The 17,713-nt window shown below is 42.8% G+C and overlaps 1 protein-coding gene across 1 annotated transcript; it reads right to left on the bottom strand.

Annotated features, from left to right (window-relative positions):
- Positions 1-1,490: 1,490 nt before the first annotated feature.
- Positions 1,491-12,955, bottom strand: IFRD1 (interferon related developmental regulator 1). The gene is made up of 12 exons (XM_041471470.1): positions 12,633-12,955; positions 10,818-10,922; positions 9,778-9,859; positions 9,230-9,354; positions 8,777-8,934; positions 7,439-7,489; positions 7,166-7,344; positions 6,956-7,064; positions 4,823-4,957; positions 4,005-4,133; positions 2,929-3,024; positions 1,491-2,155 (listed from the first exon to the last, which is right to left on the bottom strand). The coding sequence occupies exons 1-12, from the start codon at positions 12,676-12,678 to the stop codon at positions 2,066-2,068; spliced, it is 1,305 nt and encodes a 434-aa protein (XP_041327404.1). The 5' UTR covers positions 12,679-12,955; the 3' UTR covers positions 1,491-2,065.
- Positions 12,956-17,713: the final 4,758 nt, after the last annotated feature.

Raw genomic sequence — 17,713 nt, 5'->3', positions numbered from 1 at the left:
CTGACATTGCAGAAGGCAGTGTTACAGCACATTGTATTGACAGGCACTGACAGAGCAACTGCAGCAGAGGGACTGCAGCTCAAAACCACAAATCCTTTCTGAAGCTATCACGTGTCTAAAATTCTGAATCCCTTTAAACTGCCCATATTTATCTCTCAGGAAACAAGAAAATAAACTACCTCACTCATATTTCCCACCCTAAGCTGACACTTTCTGCTGCTCAGAATTGCTCCCTTTCTGCAGGAGTCTCCTGGAAGTCCTCCCTCCAAAGAAGGATGTGAAAGCCAGGGAAAAAAAAAAAAAAAAAAAGAAATCCATCAGTATGATGTCCATGCCTAAAAACTCCTGACACCAAAATAATCATAAGAGAATGACCCAAACCTCTCCAGCTGAAAAGATCTGCAAACCCAAGGGATGTCTGCAGGGCTGCAGAAGAGCCACATTTGCAACAGCACAGGAAGCCAGGTGGGCCACTGTGGGTGGCAGCTACAGTGTAGCAGGGAAAAGGGCAAGCACCTGCTCAGCCCCCTGCCAGGAGGTGCTGCAGAAACGCTGGACAGGAAGCCATCAAAAGTTCCTGGCAAAGGGCACCAAAGGTGACTAAGCAGAAGCTGCAGGAGACGCAACAGGCTCGAGGGAACAGTTTTGCTCTAAGGGAATGGTCTTTGGCCAGGCAAGTACAGGCACACAGCTTCACCTTGTTTAAGGATCAGTTTTTTCTCCACTTGTATGACACTGACACATGCCCTATCAGCACAGTTTTCTGTTCAAGATTTTGTGTAGTCCAAGTGATCAGTTTTGCAAGACAAACAAATCCTTACATAGTGAATTATTTGAGGGGGTGGGGGGGAACCAGGTTAAAGTAGAAAGTACAACTCATTAGTATTCACTGGCTTTCTGGAATAGGTTCAGCTGTAATCAGAAACTGGGAAGCAAAAAAAAACCTCTCCACCCTAAACCCAACTTTCCCTTATCAGAACAGGCAACAGTTTTCAGGGGGTGGGGTTGTTTCCAATGCAATGTTTACTTCATCTGGTGGCAAACATTTTAAGAATGTTTATTTAAACAAGCACTTGTACAGATCTTCAGGTTCAGAAGCTCTAGCTATCCAGGTTTTAGTATCTTTATTACATAACACCCCCCACCCCCCATTCCTAAGTCAGTTCTCAACTACTGGCACATTTCAGTCCTATAGAACAGGGAAGCCAGAATGGTTCCTTTAAGATACAGGACAACATGTTTTGCAGCACCAAAACTAGAAAATTTTTGACCATTAGAGAAACAATGGCAAATCAAGATTAGGCAGTTGTGCATGCAAGTATAAGACACCTTTGAAACACAGCAAGGTAGACTTGCATGTAGCACCTACTAACACACTGAGAATACCCCAGGCACTTGTTTGAACCAGCAAATAAACCCATCCCTTCCAACCTTAAGGTTTTGACAGTGTTACAGCTTTTCATTGATGGAGTAATTACTTTTACACAGAGTGCAGGCAGTGAGAAACATCTTTATTCCAAAAATTAAATATTCAATTTCAGAACACAAGAATCTTGCTTTTATTTTACATGGAGGCAAGTATTTGTCAGTGGAAGTTACTGAACTTCATAGTCCCTGTCAGGATAAAGTTACACTTACATAGAGATTTCTTGTCTGTATGTCACTGGAGTTTTAAAAAGTTACTAAAATAATTTCACACAAACATGGTCATCCTCTCATATTCTTACCAGAACACTTAGTCAATGACTTTACCTTTATATTAAGAATCCAATCTGACACACAGCATTTGACTAGTTATCCACCCCATTTAATATATCAGTTACAACATAATCGACCTTTGGAGCTAGTGGGGGTCTAATGTATATTATTATAATGTGTCCCTGCACCAAATGTTACATCAATCTATATACAATGTATACAAAACTAAGCAACAACATGCATTATATTTACAGACTATGTAACAAACCCATGCACAACTGCAAACTGACTACAGAAGTTAAAAAATTCATTTAAATGTTACAAATTTATTTGAATAATGAAAATTGAACCCCATTGAAAAGGGAATCTAAAAAAATTCCCCCACATCTGCTCTTTTATCACGACATTTACTTCTAGCCTTTGTCCGAGCCTTGAATGCTGCAGAGTTGTACAAGTGCTACAAAACAAAAAAAGAAAAAAGAATTACATATTGTCATAAGGCTTATGCCCTTCAGAGATTTTTTCATGTTACAAAACAAATGAAAATATCCCTTTATTAATATTTGAAGTAAACTGGTACACCTTCTGAAATTTATAGTATACTGTCTTTGCACCAAAGGCTAATCTCTGTGTGTATACATATATAGACAGACAGATATATTTAAAAGAAACTTGGCCTATAAAGAAAGGCTGAACTATGAGTAGTTCTGGAAGCCAGTCAGTCTTGAACATCAAGCAGATACCATGTAGGTTACATTTACCCCCAGATTAAATTTGCCTGCAAGATAAAACTTGACTGCACCATTCCCCAAATTATACGAAGGATTAATGGCCTAATTCTGTTGATAGTGACTGCAATCTCCTAGAGCCCATTTCACACTGCAGAGTTTGGGACACACTCTTTATGAAGACTCAGTTTCCACAGTTTCCTGTAGGTGCCTCCCCAAAGACATGGATCTCTCAGAGGAGACCAAGTTTCACATGTGTGGAGCATGAATTTAGTACCCATCAGCAACCACATCAACCTTCAGACCCCTTGGAAAAAATATAGAAGCAGACACATGCCCAGTAGAAAATTTAAGAGTTCATACATGCATACAAGTAAGGCTGGATTTCATTCAGGACAGTATGAGGCACTCTTAGAACTACAGTGTAACAATGACAACTTCTGAAGTGCAGGAGTAATTAGAGTGGGAAGCAAAGACAATTCATTCTAGTGCAATAACCTACCCTTTCAAAACGGGATATCTTCATTGTTTTAAGAGTTGCAGCATCCAGCATTACTGGTGGACCAAGCTCAAACACATTCCGAAGAAAGTCATTTGACTAAACAAGAAACACACCAAATGATTAGTTTCCCCTCTAATTATCGAGTCTCTAAAGTTGACTACTGTGAAATATCAAATATTCCAGTAAGAAACCCTAAGATTTGTGTCAAATTGCTGCTATCTTTTGCAATTAAGTCAAGAACATTTCCTCCTTCAACCAGAATAAGGCTAAAAGCAAAAACAGGCACCTTGAGAAGACAGACAGCTCCTCCTGCCTCCTTTGACATTTTTGTCCCAGCAAATGAGACACTGTTCTGTTCTACACAAAATCAGGCAGCTGAACAGACCTGTATGCTTTCACAACACACCAGTTTTAAAATATCTGTCTGTGAAAGTAGTACTTGAAAAAACTGAAAAACCTGCTACATGCCTGAGCTCCCTCAGTCACACAGAAATTCAATTAACACAGGACTGAAGATTTTAACCCCATGATTATCACAGCAATTTGGGAGCATATATTCCTAAACTACAGCTCCTGCTTCTGTTACATATGTAAACAGATGACTAGTAAAGAAGTTCCCAGAACAGAGATAAAGTATGCCTTCTCTTCTGCAATGCTGTCACCGTTGTGTGGTGCTGCAAGTTGTGTTCATTATTTTTGACTAAAACTTTCCCTTTCTTTCACAGGCTTGAACAGGAAGGGTGGAGGCATGCAGCTTTATAGCAGCCAGACAACTATACCACTGTGCTGAAAGAAGCACAAGGGTTCAGGGAAAACCCTGAAGCTAAAAACATATTCAGCTTAAATTTTTTACTTCTTGGAGAAGTTGATTACTACGCTAGTATACCCAGGCTACAACTCAGAAGCAGCTTACCCAGACAGCTTTAGCTCACTGTAATTAATTTAAGTGCTGTCTTTAACACCTCAAATGCAAGGCTCATCACTTCACTGAGTTCTACTCAGGATTTTGTAATTCAGACCATCAAAGAAGCCAGACACAGAGGAACAGTCTGGGCAAGTGTCAAAGAGCAGCTCACCTGCAAATGGTATTGCATCCCCGACCCCAGGATCTCCTTGAACGTCTCGTAAGTTTGTTTTTTAACCCAGCAGTCAATATACATGCGCTCAGGTCCAAACTTCACCATCTCTGTAGGGAAGTCACGCTCCTATGCAAGAATCAAAGGGAACAACATCTATAACTTGAAACAGTATTTTGTACTGGGAATCTTATACATCTCAGTGAACTTTATTTTGACTGATGAATTTGGCACACCAAAACCTTTCAAATAACACAGTGTACATATGCTAAAGATTGTATTTGTTCATAAAGCAGATGCACACCTACAGTCAAATCTCATGTAGAACTTGAAGCTGATGTTCTTCATGATTACAAAGCTTTTTGAAAAACAAACACTCAACTTTAATCTTTAAAATTACTTTAAGAATTGGACTTATCTCCAGGAAAACCAGTTCCAAGCGCAAAGTCACCTTTAAGTCAGACTATAAGCCTTATTTAGTCTCTACCTTATACAGGTATTTGGGACAATAGAATGTAACAAGTGCTAATAGGTGACTCAGATCCTTCTACAGGCAGAATCCCAAAGGTGATTTCAAATTATGCCAAGCCTTCTCCTCAGCTTCCACAATGTTTAACTATTCCCAGTCTTCGTTCAGCATTGCTAAAAAAAGCAGTTCTATTCCAAATATGTGATCTGACTACAAAAACTCACTTGAAATAGATTTTTCCTGTTTCCTTCACCGAAACAGTAATTCTGTTTAATAATAAAATTGTTTTCACTAAATTGTACACTATGTATTTTGAAGGTCTAGATTGTGACTAAGACAAAAGAATCACCTCAACAGCCCGCAGAACGTCTCTGAAGACGGATCGCTGCTTTCTTTTATCCACTTTGGCCCGGTGCTTGTTTCCATCAGTAGCCAGAGCTCTTAGTTTCTCTGTTAGAAGGTCCATATCTTCATAAAAGAAATCCTAAGTTACCAGAAAAAATATTTTTTTTAGGTTTTTTTTTAGATTTTAGTTTATTTTATGGCCTTAACCTTTTCCCCCACAAATAAGAAAATGGATCTCTTTAAATTTTGGGCATGTAGATCTCTACAACCTCTTACTTTATTTAAAAAGACAGAGCACTTCTGCAATTCCATTTGCAGCACTGAAACCAGCAAGAACAAAGTCACAGCACCCAGTTTACCAGGGAGGGCGCTAACAAATTCTGTTTGGTCAGCCCTGTGACCCATACAGCTCCATCAGTGTGCATATACACCTGCCAATCTGCTCTACTCAGTAATTCCAAGGGACTCAAACTGCTTAACAGATGTGCTGAACTACTCCTGACAACAAGCTGAGGGCACTTCAGTGTGGTTATCATAGAATTCCTGCTGCTGGAGGCAAACTTTGAGACATCACTGGACTAACAGTATGGAATATGTAGCTGTAAGTCTTGTATGGAATGGGAAAGTGAGAAGCTTTTTTTTTAATGCTTAACAAAACACTAAGTAATCTGTAATAAATAGCTTTGTGTTATTCCCTTTATTAATTAATATGTGCTTTACATATATATATATAAATATTTTCTCCACTGCACTTAATTCAGCAGTAGTTCACCTGGACTAGTAAAAATGTATACAAACTTACATAAAGACAGGTTTTTGTGGTTTGTAGTTTTTTTTTAAATCTGAATGTTTTGTCATGTCAACTGACTAGAGTGAGCTTACTGCAAGCTTTCTGAAAAGAACTGGTCAAAGGCACATACATTGAGTATTTTTAATCTGCACTGATTAAGGATTCAATGAGAATAATCTGTAATGTTTAAAGGGGCATTTCCTCAGTGCAACAGCAGAGATTGTAGTGAATAGTCTCATTTGTTAACACACTTTAAGATTTTAATTACGTGCAGTTGGCTTGACCAAATAAAGGATCAAGTTGTGGTTTCCATTTATTTTTTCCTTTCAAAGTTGACTTCCATAGCCAAGAGACACAAATCCACACTGCCTGCATTTATACAGAAGCTTTAACATTGCTTCAGATTATGCTGTGCTAGTGTGTCATGATTCCTGACTTAAATGGAGTTATCCTTTCACTTTAGGCACCATTCTGGCAAAGCGCAGCAGCCTTGATTGGGTTGGAAGCCCTTCAGGCAACTCTCCCAAACTGTGCCAAGCAGAGGGAGGCTGTTTCCTGCAGTGCTGTCAAGAAAAAAGTCTGAAAATTAATAAGGCATATTGAAGAATATAAATGCAGCTTTAGCTGTGGACAAGCTAATATTGAGCAGTTTGCACCTAATCCAATCCAACAGCAAACTCCAAGAAATCTCATCAAATGAAGTATTACTGATACCTGTGTGAAATTTGTGCCAATTCTTTAAAAACTGCCCCCTTAAAACAACTGCCTAGTTCTTAACTGACTACAATAGTCAAAAATGCTGTGAAACCATCATGCAATACGAGATATTCTTCTCAAGTTGCCTAAGTAAGAATACTGAAAAAACAATACTTAAAGTCAACATGTTTTCTACCTGATGATAGATTTTTGGCTGTGAGAGCAGAATTGTGCAGGCTGTGAATTACTCAAACTTGTCTGCATAAGCATCTGATGAGTGATCCCGCTACAGTAAACAATACTGTTTCATTCTGGAATCTCTCTAGAGGTATCTTCTTTTTATTCTATTTTAAAAGCAGGTGTTGGATTTAGATTTAAATCTTGCATTCTATATTTCTAGTTGCTATTAAGCAGTATTTGATGCATTTTGTTATATTGGCCCTGTTTTGCAGTATAGAAATTACATGTAAAAAATGATGGCTGTGAATTATTGTTATACTCACTTAGACTGGGGCAGACTCACTAGAAGGAACATAAACCATGGAATTATTTACTACTTGCTGAGATCCAGGGTGGTATGCAACACAGATTAAGTAACTTGTCTCATCATAGTCCCGATGAAAGAAGGTTTACCTGCTGACATGTACTTACAGCATCTGTTTCACGTGCCAGTTCAAACAGAAGTGCTAATGTTTCTCCAGCAGCTATTCTCATGTTGAGATCGTCACAAGACAGCAGGCTTGGAAGTTTATGCAAGTGCCTAAGGAGTAAGTCATACTCCATTAAGACCTAAATTTTACTGACACTTTCACTGCATATAAAGAGCCATTACAAATTCTGCTTTCCAAGAAAGATACTCACATTTCAATTTTCTTCTTCACTTCGTTCATTGGACAAATGGTCAACAACAATGTCCATGCTAAGAGAGCACTGACGTGAAGCACAGTATTAGGAGTACTTGATACACCATTAGTGTCTCTATCCCGCTGATAGGCCTTCATGAAGATGTTTTCCAGGCATTCCATAGTAGAGTACAGCTCCTGTAAAAGGGAAAAATACAACGCAAGTAGTTTAGGAGTCACACGTTTTCATCTTGTTGGTTTATTACATTTGAAAGGTATCAAAGATCCTCACCGTAATGTCATCGGTCACAATGAAACAGCAAATCCCTAAGCAGGTTGCACACTGGACACAAAAGAAAAAGAAAGTGTCAGTATTTGACAATAACGTTACAGTTCAAAACCTGGCACCTTTGAAATTTAACATCTGGAGCAACAGAAACTTGAGCTAAAAACCTTAGAGTCTAGAAGTCCCCAATCCTTAATTCACCTTCTTTGTAATACTTAGCTTCCAATTCCCATCTACTCCCAGGATGATTTTACAGCATTTGGTGCTCACAAGCCTTCACTTTCCATGTATTATTATTTTTAAATAGCTTACATAGCCCTTGAAAAAGCTCCACACTTTCCACCCAATGGTTTAAAATTTCACTAGGATTTACAAGATGAAATTATGCTGATAATTATATTTATTCACAGCTGTGGGAAATATTTTCTCCTTCTGACCACTATTTCAGTTAAATAGCATGAAAATTCTGCCCTTGAAATGCCCTTCCTGGAACTTTCCAACTTTTCCCGCAGGTCTGTTCTTTATGCCCCATATTCTAGCCCAATCTCTCTTACCAAGAGTAAAGAAAAAAAACATTTGAAAGTGATGTTTGCACCAACCACACAGGACTCAAAACTACACTTGAACAGGACAAACTTTAATAGCTTTTGTTGGTTTGTAGAAATAACTGCTGTTGAACTAATACTACCTCCTTTTAGCTAGAACTAATACTACCTGCCACAGCTTGACTAGAATAGAAGTAGCCAGCCACATAACGATAAAGGACAGTTGGAAAATATTAGCTAAACCTCTGAAGTTTAAGCAAAACTTCTGGCAAGCGCTTTGCACAATCTTTCATCACTATTTAGTCCATACTGCTGATGTACAGATGAGATGACTGGGCAAAAGTAACTTAAAAATACCTTTGGTAGAATGGCTGTATTGTTTATGTAGTTTCCAGATGTGCTAAATGTGATTTTACAATAAATAAACGTAAATGCTTAAGTAACATTCCTGTGCTGTTTAAGAATAAAATAAATACAGGAAGGATATCTCACTCAGTGGGAAAGTGGGAAAATGTTTTCTAGGACCCCAACATCAGTCCCCAGAATTGCAGTAAGGAAGCTGCAATACAGTGATTTCAGATACTTGACAAAGCAGTACATGTAACAGCTGAAGAAGATCATGTTCAGCTTTCAGGTGGAACTCTTTAAGCCAGTGAAAACTGCTATGCATCATTGAGGGCATATGTCAACATTACGAGTACACACTAGTGCGGTAACCTTTAGTCCTGGATTACACAACAGTGAGCTGGTCAGAAGCAGCCCTCTGTCCCTGCCTGGCAAACAAACATTTCATACTTACAGCCTGTCTGGCTTGGATACTGGCTGTTCCATCACAGACAATCTTCTTCAGAACTGGACCAAGGGTCTTAAAAATCTCCTCGCTTTCAATTCCTGACCCCATCTGCACGCACAGAAGACACGCCAGTCCAGCAGCTGCACACTGCTCATCGCTCTTACCTAGGGAATAACACAGTGATGAGCAACCACCTTCTGCCCTGCCTTCCTCCTTTAATCTTTTAAAGGCAATGGTCTGAAAGCATGTAAGTGGAAATTCAGAAACCAAGAGATAGAAGATAATTTCACTTAATTTTCTAGGACAGTTAAAATGTGACACTTGCATTAACAAAGTAATGTTACCTAAATTATTAAGCACTCTGTAAAGTGCTAGAGAACATTCACAATCTTAATTTCTTTTAAACAATGTGCTATTTCATAGGGATTATTGCTTTCTAATAGCATGCATGTTAATTACCTTTCTTTATGCAGCGCTCAATGCTATCAGTCAGGGTCATTCTCCTTTCCATGATAAATTCATATAGTATTTTAGAAGAAAATGCACTTTTCAGACTTTCAAGGGCTGCTTGTCTTGTCTTTGCACTGTTAGAAGAGAGAAGGAAGACCTCCTGAAATCAGCATGTCAGCTAAACCTCCACCCTTGCTTTATGGTGATGATTTATATTTGCCTACACCCAGCAGTAAGAGTAATCCACAGAAGTGCCATGAAGAAATGAAATGCTCTGAATTGCCTCCTTACTCAAGGGCAGCAAAATTTTGTTTGGGGATAGAGTTCACAGCAGTATTGCTGGCTGGAAAGAAAGCCACTCTACTTCAATATATTAGAAAAGGAAAGTCTAACCCACCCTAAAAAAATCAGTAGAAGGAAAAAGGTTTTTTTAGATCCAAAAGTCCTCCCCAGAGTAAAAATCTCAGTAAGCATAGAAAAAGATTTCATGTGTAAATCAAGGAAGAAAACAGTGTGCAAAACAGTGTGTGAATGTGTTTCTTCAAAGCAGACTATACCTCTTGTCCAATGTAAGATCAATAAATCCCTTCAACTTGTATTCTAAGTCTTCTTGAGTGGCTTCTTCATCAACTTCAGGCCCTAATCCAGAAAAAATAATTTAGTCCTACTGATTCACATTTCATTAGCAGACACAGTAGTTCCAACACAATGCTTTTAACACTAACAAGGAAGCAGCTTAATATAGACAATAGCTATAGAATTGTTCAATAACACAGCAGCATAATGGTGTGAAACCTACTACATCAGGCTGTGCCCTAGAACACTTGCATGAAAACTGGCCTATTGACACATTTGTGCTGTTTCTGGATCCGCCTCTTACACATGCCAAGAACGAATGAGGGAGCAAATAAGGTCTTCCATAAATTTTCTCCATCTGATGACCATCAGCCAATCCTGTCAACACATTTTCATCCTGTCCACTACATCTACCCCTGGAGTACTGTGAGGTGCTCACAGTTGATGCAGGGAGTCAAAGCAGCCTGTCCCACATAACATCAATTCAGACACCCCTGCAACAGGAGCTCAGCTAAGAGTGGCATGTATCCAAAGATGGCTCCCTACTTAACCCCCTGTTTCTGGCTTTCAGGTCCCCTCCTCCCAACAAAATGACATTAGAGCAGTCCAGGCTGCAAAGATGGTAAAGGAGACAATGCACAAATCTAGCTCAAGACAAGCAAATATGACTTTTCCCATCTTAAACTCTTCCGCAGTTCTTACTGCTTCAACTACCCGTTATGAAAATCCCTGTCTTACAATTCACCTTAAAATTCTCATGGTCTCTATAGTAGCACTCTATATCTTACTGTCTCTCTATATTCTATTCTAATAGACTAGAGCCTGATAGTTTCACAAGGCTCATGAAACTTGGAGTATATTCTTACCAAACAAAAAAAACCCAGCCACTGGATTAGCCATCACACTGTTAATATAATGTCATTATTTCATTATTGCTACTTACAGTCTACTATTTAAAACTACTAAATCAGCTTGGGTTTATGTTTTTAAAAGATTAATAGATATAAATAAAAGAATTTACCATCCTCAGTGAAGCTAGCAGGATCACTGAAGCCACTGCAGTGGCTCATGGTTTCAATTGAAGCATCTTCATCACTAAAAGGCTGCACGTTTCTGGGCTGACCACCTTAAACAAAGATGAATACAATAGTTTGGTCATTTCTCACACAGAAAAGGAAGAACTGAGCACCAAAAGTAGAACTGAACCCTCCCAGAGCAGATTTGCTTTCCCTGACCCAACCACAGAAAGAACATTTGCATCCTCTGCTGGTTCCTTTACTCCCACCCACTCTGAAGACTTTGCTGGCTCTGTTCTGGAAGATAATTTGTGAGCAGTGAAGAAGGGCTCACTTAGTACTCACTTAGGTCCAATTCCTACTCTAGATATTGGATTAATTCCTACTGTAAATTTAGGATCTTTCTACAACTGCATGTTAATGCAGTTTTCTGTGACTATGCTTTAAAAATAGGTCTATGTTAATTTAACTGTTAGAATAAACTACCTTAAAAACTGCCATAAAGTCTTTATTTTTTAATTTTGAGGAACTTCAAGACAGTGTAAGCTAAACCTCTGGGCAAACATACATTACCCAGTTCAATGCAGGATATATGGGATTAGGTGTAGTATGTGCAGGATCAGCTACGTCCAACTCTTTTACTACTGAATTACAAGTACAAGCCGAAACATTAAATGCTTCAACAAGGGATAGAAATTTTCCCTCTCAGGATGAAGAAGGCCCTGGTGCAGCAGCTTTCAGACTTTTTGATGAAAGCAGTACTTTTACTGGTGTTCACCTCCCTTTTCATGTCTGTTACTTTGCCAACAGTTCCCAAAACATCATTTACAGAACGCTGAATTCTGTTCTTCTAGCTGGTTTTTTTTCTAAATTATTTAGAAGGCCACACACAGCCTTCAAGCAGGCTCCCTGACTACCAAGACCCCAAAAAACTATTTTTATCTAGGCAGAATCAACTTTCAGTTGGATTAGAGTCCAAGTGCTTTCCAATGAAGTTAGTCACACTCCGGAAGTTTTGCTACTTTTAGCTGTATCCACTTGTATCATTAACCATACCCAAAACAACCCCACCAGCCAATGCACGAGCCAACAAACTTGGAGGCTCACAGCTCTCACATGGCCACCTTCTTGTGCTGCTGCTGCTGTCAAACAGGGATTCAACAGAAGTAGCAAGAACGACAGCAAGCCCTTCACAAACTAAAATAAGAGCAGTTGCAGAAACACCCTATAAACTGCTCACTTCCTGAAAAATTTGGTATTAAAAACCAACGCTGCACACAGCTATGCTAGCTTGAAGTGCAATTTCTCACCACCCCACAAAACCTCTGTTCTGCCCCAAGCATCAGCACCTCAGACACGCGCATGCTGGCATTTCTTTATTTTATAATATCCTATCTTAGGCTACGAAAATGAACTTTTTCTTTAAAGACACAGCAGCTTTCGGGGCACGACACGGCGGCACACAGCCACAGCAGCTGCCGGTGGTGCAGCGGGCGGACCCGCGGCCGGCCCGCCCGAGCCGCCGCTGTCCCGGGGCGCTCCCGTCGCCACCGGCGGCGCCAGCGCGGCCGCGCCCGCCGGCCCCGGCTCCCCGGCGCATGCGCGCAGCGGCGTGAGGTGGCGGTTTCAGGGCCGGCTCCTGTCACCCGCCCGGCCCCGGCCCGGCCAGCCAGAGCCCCGCGGCCGCACCCGCCCGTCCTGCCGCTCACGCACCGGCCGCGGGGAGGCGGGCACCGCCGGACAGGGCGGCCCTGTTCTCGCCGACACGAAAAACGCGGTCTAGACCTCGCGCCCCCATCCGCCGGCCCGATCGCACTCACCGGCTCCGCGCTGGTGGTTGCTCCCCCGCTTCTTAGGCTTGGGCATGGTCGCAGCGGCGCTCGGCTTGGCTCCCGCGGCCCCTCTCCGGGTCTCGGTCTCCCTGCTCCCCCCCGCCCGGGAATCAGCGACAATCAGCCGATGGAAGAGCAGGAGCGCTTTTTATTCCAACGCCTCTGCGAGGCTGACTTCTCGGGCCGGGGCAGCGGGGGTGATTGGCGAGAGCAGGCGGAGGGCGAACTGGCGGCAAAGGCAGAAATCCCCGTGGAGGCCCGTGAGCGGAGTCGATGCATCTTTCTCCTCTCAGACACCCGGGGCTAAAGGCACGGAGGGGGCGCCGGAGCCGCTTTTATAGTCCCACAGGGCTGCGGGGGCGGGGCCCCGCGCCGCTACAACCAATGGCCAAGCGTTGCGACGGTGGGCCGCTGACTCAGAGGCGCGAGCTCGTGACGCGCGAGCACTGCTGCCCAGTGGCGGGGCTGGGACGTCAGCGGCGGCTCGCGCGTCGCGCCGCGGTGCAGGCCGGGAGCGGCGGGCCCCGCTCCCAGCCCAGGGGCGGCGCTGGGGGCGCCTGAGGCCGCCCGGGCGGGGGACAAAGCGGGCCCGCGGTGCCCCGCGGCTCCTCCGGGCCGGCTGGGCTCGGCTTCCGGCCCGCGGCTGGCAGTGGGAAGGGCAAGCTCGGCTGGGTCGTGTGCAGCTCTGTGGGTGTGCAGAGCCGTCGCCGGCACTGCTCGCGGTGTAGGCGGGGAATGCCGGAAGGGTTCACAAAATCACACAACGGTTTGGTTTGGAAGGGACCTCTGGTGATCCTCCAGTCCCATCCCCTGCCAAGGCAGGGTCGCCTGGAGCACGTGGCACAGGAACGTGTCCAGGTGGGGTTTGAGTGTCCCCAGAAGGGAGAATCCACGGTCTCCCACGGCAGCCTGTGCCAGTGCTCTGTCACTGTAAAGTTCTTCCTTGTGTTGAGGAGGAACTGCTTGTGTGCCAGTGTATGGCCACTGCTCGTCATCCTGTCACTGGGCAGCACTGGAAGAGTCTGGCACCATCCTCTTGGCACCCACCTTTGAGATACAGATATGCACTCATGTGATCCTCGCAGTGGTCTCTAAACAGGCTCAGCTGCTGCAGTCTCTCCTCATAAAAGAGGTGCTCCAGACCCCAAATAACCTTTGTGGGCCTCTGCTGGACCCTCTCCAGTAGTTCCTTGTCTTTCTTGTACTGAGGAGCCCAGAACCACAGTGTGCTTTCTCACTTAAAAACAGATACACAGGATAGATGCCTTACTCCTTCATAGCACATTTTCTCCCAATTCAGAAAATAAAGTTTTTTCAATTATATCTTCCAATGTAGAGACTTGTATTTTATGTTTTTAATCCAAAATTATTTTATGTTCTCTGCTAAACATCAAATAAATAACTAAATAAATTAATTAATAGAAATACAGTAGCTTTCCTGTGCACCAAACAGAGATGGGTTTGTGTTTCTGAGCTCTGAAGGTTTGCGAGTGTTCACAGACCACATCAGAGCTGCAGTGTTTGAGGAAGGGAAGGCAGTTTTGCAGAACTTGCTGAAAGGTTACATAAGACACAATTGTGATTACACTGTTTGAATTCTGTTGTGTACAAAGCAGAACTTTACCTTTTATTTACACTGACTTCCAGAAAGGCAAACTTCCATAACAATTGTCCATATATGCCACATGAAGAACAAAGGAGTTAGTGACCCATTTGTGCGTGCTGGGTCAGGAAATGCTAGAAGTGTCTATTTCTAGTAAATGGTAGCTGGCCTTACCTGAGCCCAATGTTTTCCATTGCTGTGCAGTGTGAGACTCCTGGTGAACAATTCCCAGGGCGTGGGAGGTTCAAATCTCTGAAAAGGCTTAGCCAGATCTTTTAGCATCCTCTTTAAGAAGAGCAGAGACAGATGTCAGTATGTACTACATCTATACAGGACAATATGTAAATGTCTCAAGGGCACTAGTTTTTCTCCCTCAGGATGAAATGTTAGAGCAAAGGACAGCCTTCCAGGTAAGCTGGCAAAGGAGTGGCAATTAAGTGCAGAAGGCAAAAACTGCTCTTTAATGTGCAAGACATTATTAGAACAAGGGAGCAGCACTGGGCACACTGCAACACCCAGTGTGAACCAAGCAAGCTTGTATGGTAGGAGTATTTGAGGTGTGAGATGCCAACACCACTCAAGTGAGAGCAGCCGTGTCCTGACAATTTCCTGTATGTTCACCTTTGTAATATACAGATTGATTTTGTAGTGCAGGCTGACTGGCCTCAACAGAATTGAAATTTCTGCCTTCCAGCTTATAACCCTGTCTCACAACTGCTGTCTGAGGTTGCCAGCAAGGATTTAGTTTAATGCTGAAATCCTTGCAGGTGTGAGTCTGAATAACGTGCCAAACTGTGCATGTCTGTATGGCAGCTCGGGTGCGACACCAGTGCTACCTCATGGTGGAGTTGGAAGAATTAAGTGTCATAGCCCTTGTATACTTGAAGATGGTCCTGCCAGGAGAGGTGGAGCTAGTGCCCTGGAGAGAGAGAGGAGACAATGCTGTAGATGAGGTTGGAAAATCAACAGCTAAAATATGAAATGCTGTTGCCAGATTTAGACAACTAGAATAAATTACAAAAGGTGGCAAAGAACTTGTGACTACTTTGGATTTGTGACCACTTTGCATTTTGCATGGGCTTTTGAAATATGATGTCTCCAGGTTACTGAGATTCCCTGATTATTTGACCAAGAGTTAAGTGAGATCACATAAGAGGAGTTGTGTATCACTGCTTGGTTTTGCTGTCTGTCTGTGACAGAACAGACTCTTTGTCTTGATTGCTGACTTCTTGCCCACTCTCCTGATTTATCCTATTGGCAGTAATGCATGGCGCCAGTAGGCTGGCTCAAGACAGCTTTCTAACAAAAATCTTTGGCTAAAAGAAGAGTCACATGGTGTCTGCAATACATGTTGCTATTGTCTGGCTTGTGCTAGAACTACTGGTGTCAGGAGTGTCACAGTCCCAGTGGCACCAATGATAGCAGTGGTAGGTGAGAGGTGACATCCTTTAGAGAAAAGTGTTTTATGGAGTAGCAAGACAAGCTGGGAGTGGAGGGTGACAGTAAGGCATGCATGACAGTGGCTTTATTAGCAAGTACCATAGCACCCAAACAAGAATAGCAAAGCAGTTCTGGTGGTGGCTAGAAGTTCAGCCAAGAGCACAGATCACCAGTAACCATCCCAGTGAATGCAGTGACAGGGAGATCTGAGGTCAAGCCAGAAAAGCCAAGCCAGTGAGTCAGGGACAGAATCAGGTTCAGTGACAATAACCAGGACCAACCAGCCACCAGTCTGATCATCATCAGCCAAGCCCACAGTGATGGGAAGGATCCAAGATCATCTCAGTTGGGTCAGGGTCTGGATCAGTGTGTGTAGCCAGGCACAGTCATACCTGTAACATAGCTGAGGCAAGGACGGAGGGAGAGTGCTTCAATGTAGGAACAGCTCTTGAGCAAAGTAGGTGGCCCTCGATTCTTATAGCTCTTTTTCACACTGCACTCTAATCCAAGGTCACTCAGCTGCGCCACGACAGAGCTGCCTTTGAGCACAGGCAGCTTAATGCTGACTAAGCTCCCAAGAAAAGGTGTAATTAAGAACTTCACCCCAGCTGAGAGAAATACATATGTGACTGACTCAGTTTATGTGGCTTAGTATTTGTGTGCCAGGGTTTATTTTAAAGACATGTAAACCATTATAATTTATGACCAGGTGGACGCATGGCCAGACATACTCTCTGTACACCATTAAATGTTGTAAATAATTCAGAACTGAGGGAATCATATGGATCCTTGATTCATATGGGGGTATTTTCCTCTTTTGACACAATGCTTCTGTTATCTTGGCATAAAAAAATCTTTGGATTTTCTTTTTCCTTTCTGCTGGGCCTTAAGACATGACTTGCTTTGAACTCAGAAGAGGATCCCAAGCTCATCCAAACCTGGAAAAGGAGGCATGCTAAGGCATTCCCTGAGCAAATGTTAGGAAATGCCTGTGTTTTTAGTGGCCTACCAGGACTGACAGGCCTTCAGAGTGTGTGCCTCGAAGCAGTGCCGTGGTCCTCTCTCTGGAACACTTAATGCTACAAATGCTGTCAGCACTGACATGTAGTCACACTGCTGAAAATAAATTGCCTATGATAAATTACAGCCCCCTCAATTCTGGCTACAGTTGCTACATTGGAATGTTTGCTTGGGGGTTGACTTGACACTGCAGACAGAAGGAACTCATTCACTTCCTTTGCATAGGTAGGGCGCCCAGTCTTGTGTCTTGGGAGAAAAAATAAGACTTAGAAGGGAAAGCTCATGTCAGGTCTTCACTGGGAAGGTGCTCAGATGAATGCATGTAGTTCCAGGTATGTCTGATTAGCTCTCACAGAACTCCTCTTATTTCTGAGATAGGGATTGCAAGTGACATGAATTTTTAGTGGGCAGCAGTAGCCAAGAGGTGCAGCTTTTTTTCCCTTTGAATGCTGGAACACATATTGGAGGGCTAAGCAGTTCCTGATATAATATTTCAGGAGTATCACACTGTAGCAAAAAATACACACCACCTGTGTTGAAGGTCTTTTCAGATTTACATTGCTTACCTCATGTCTTCTTGCTTATATTTTGGAAGCCTGATCAGTTGTGGTCCAAGCACATCCAAGAACCCCAAGTCCAGAATAAAATAAATGTGATGGCAGGCTCACTACTAGAGTTACTATTATTAGTTCCTGAGGGATTTTTGGTTTTAACTGATGGATTAACTTCAGACACTGAGGGAAGCTCGTGATGCCTATAGGTGGCTGAAGTCCAAAGCTGTAAGGTGTAGGCACACAGTTTGTGGAAACTGGGAGAGGGGCTGCGGCTGAGCCTCATCCCCAGTGGGTACAGCTGTGAAAAGCAGATGAGCAGCACTGACAGCAATGAGCCATGGAGTGCCCAAGTGCACTGACCAACCACGAAAAGGTAGAGAGGGCACACAGGTGCAATGGATGAACATGAGGGCTATAAAAGGCTGGGCTAAAGAACAAGAAGGGCATCTGCT

This window comes from Pyrgilauda ruficollis, unplaced genomic scaffold, assembly GCF_017590135.1.
Source record: "Pyrgilauda ruficollis isolate IOZ18807 unplaced genomic scaffold, ASM1759013v1 scaffold27, whole genome shotgun sequence".
Lineage (NCBI taxonomy): Eukaryota > Metazoa > Chordata > Aves > Passeriformes > Passeridae > Pyrgilauda > Pyrgilauda ruficollis.
The sequence above is the reverse complement of the archived record's forward strand: the minus strand, read 5'-3'. Positions and strand labels throughout refer to the sequence as shown.

Bases quoted from the DNA above. Each gene is read 5' to 3' on its own strand.
- IFRD1 (XM_041471470.1), bottom strand. From the start codon at position 12,678: ATGCCCAAGCCTAAGAAGCGGGGGAGCAACCACCAGCGCGGAGCCG. The intron at 9,355-9,777 runs GTATAGTCTGCT...CTCTTCTAACAG, and splicing joins GATCTTACATTGGACAAGAG to TGCAAAGACAAGACAAGCAG. The intron at 7,065-7,165 runs GTGAGTATCTTT...CTTACTCCTTAG, and splicing joins GTGAAGAAGAAAATTGAAAT to GCACTTGCATAAACTTCCAA.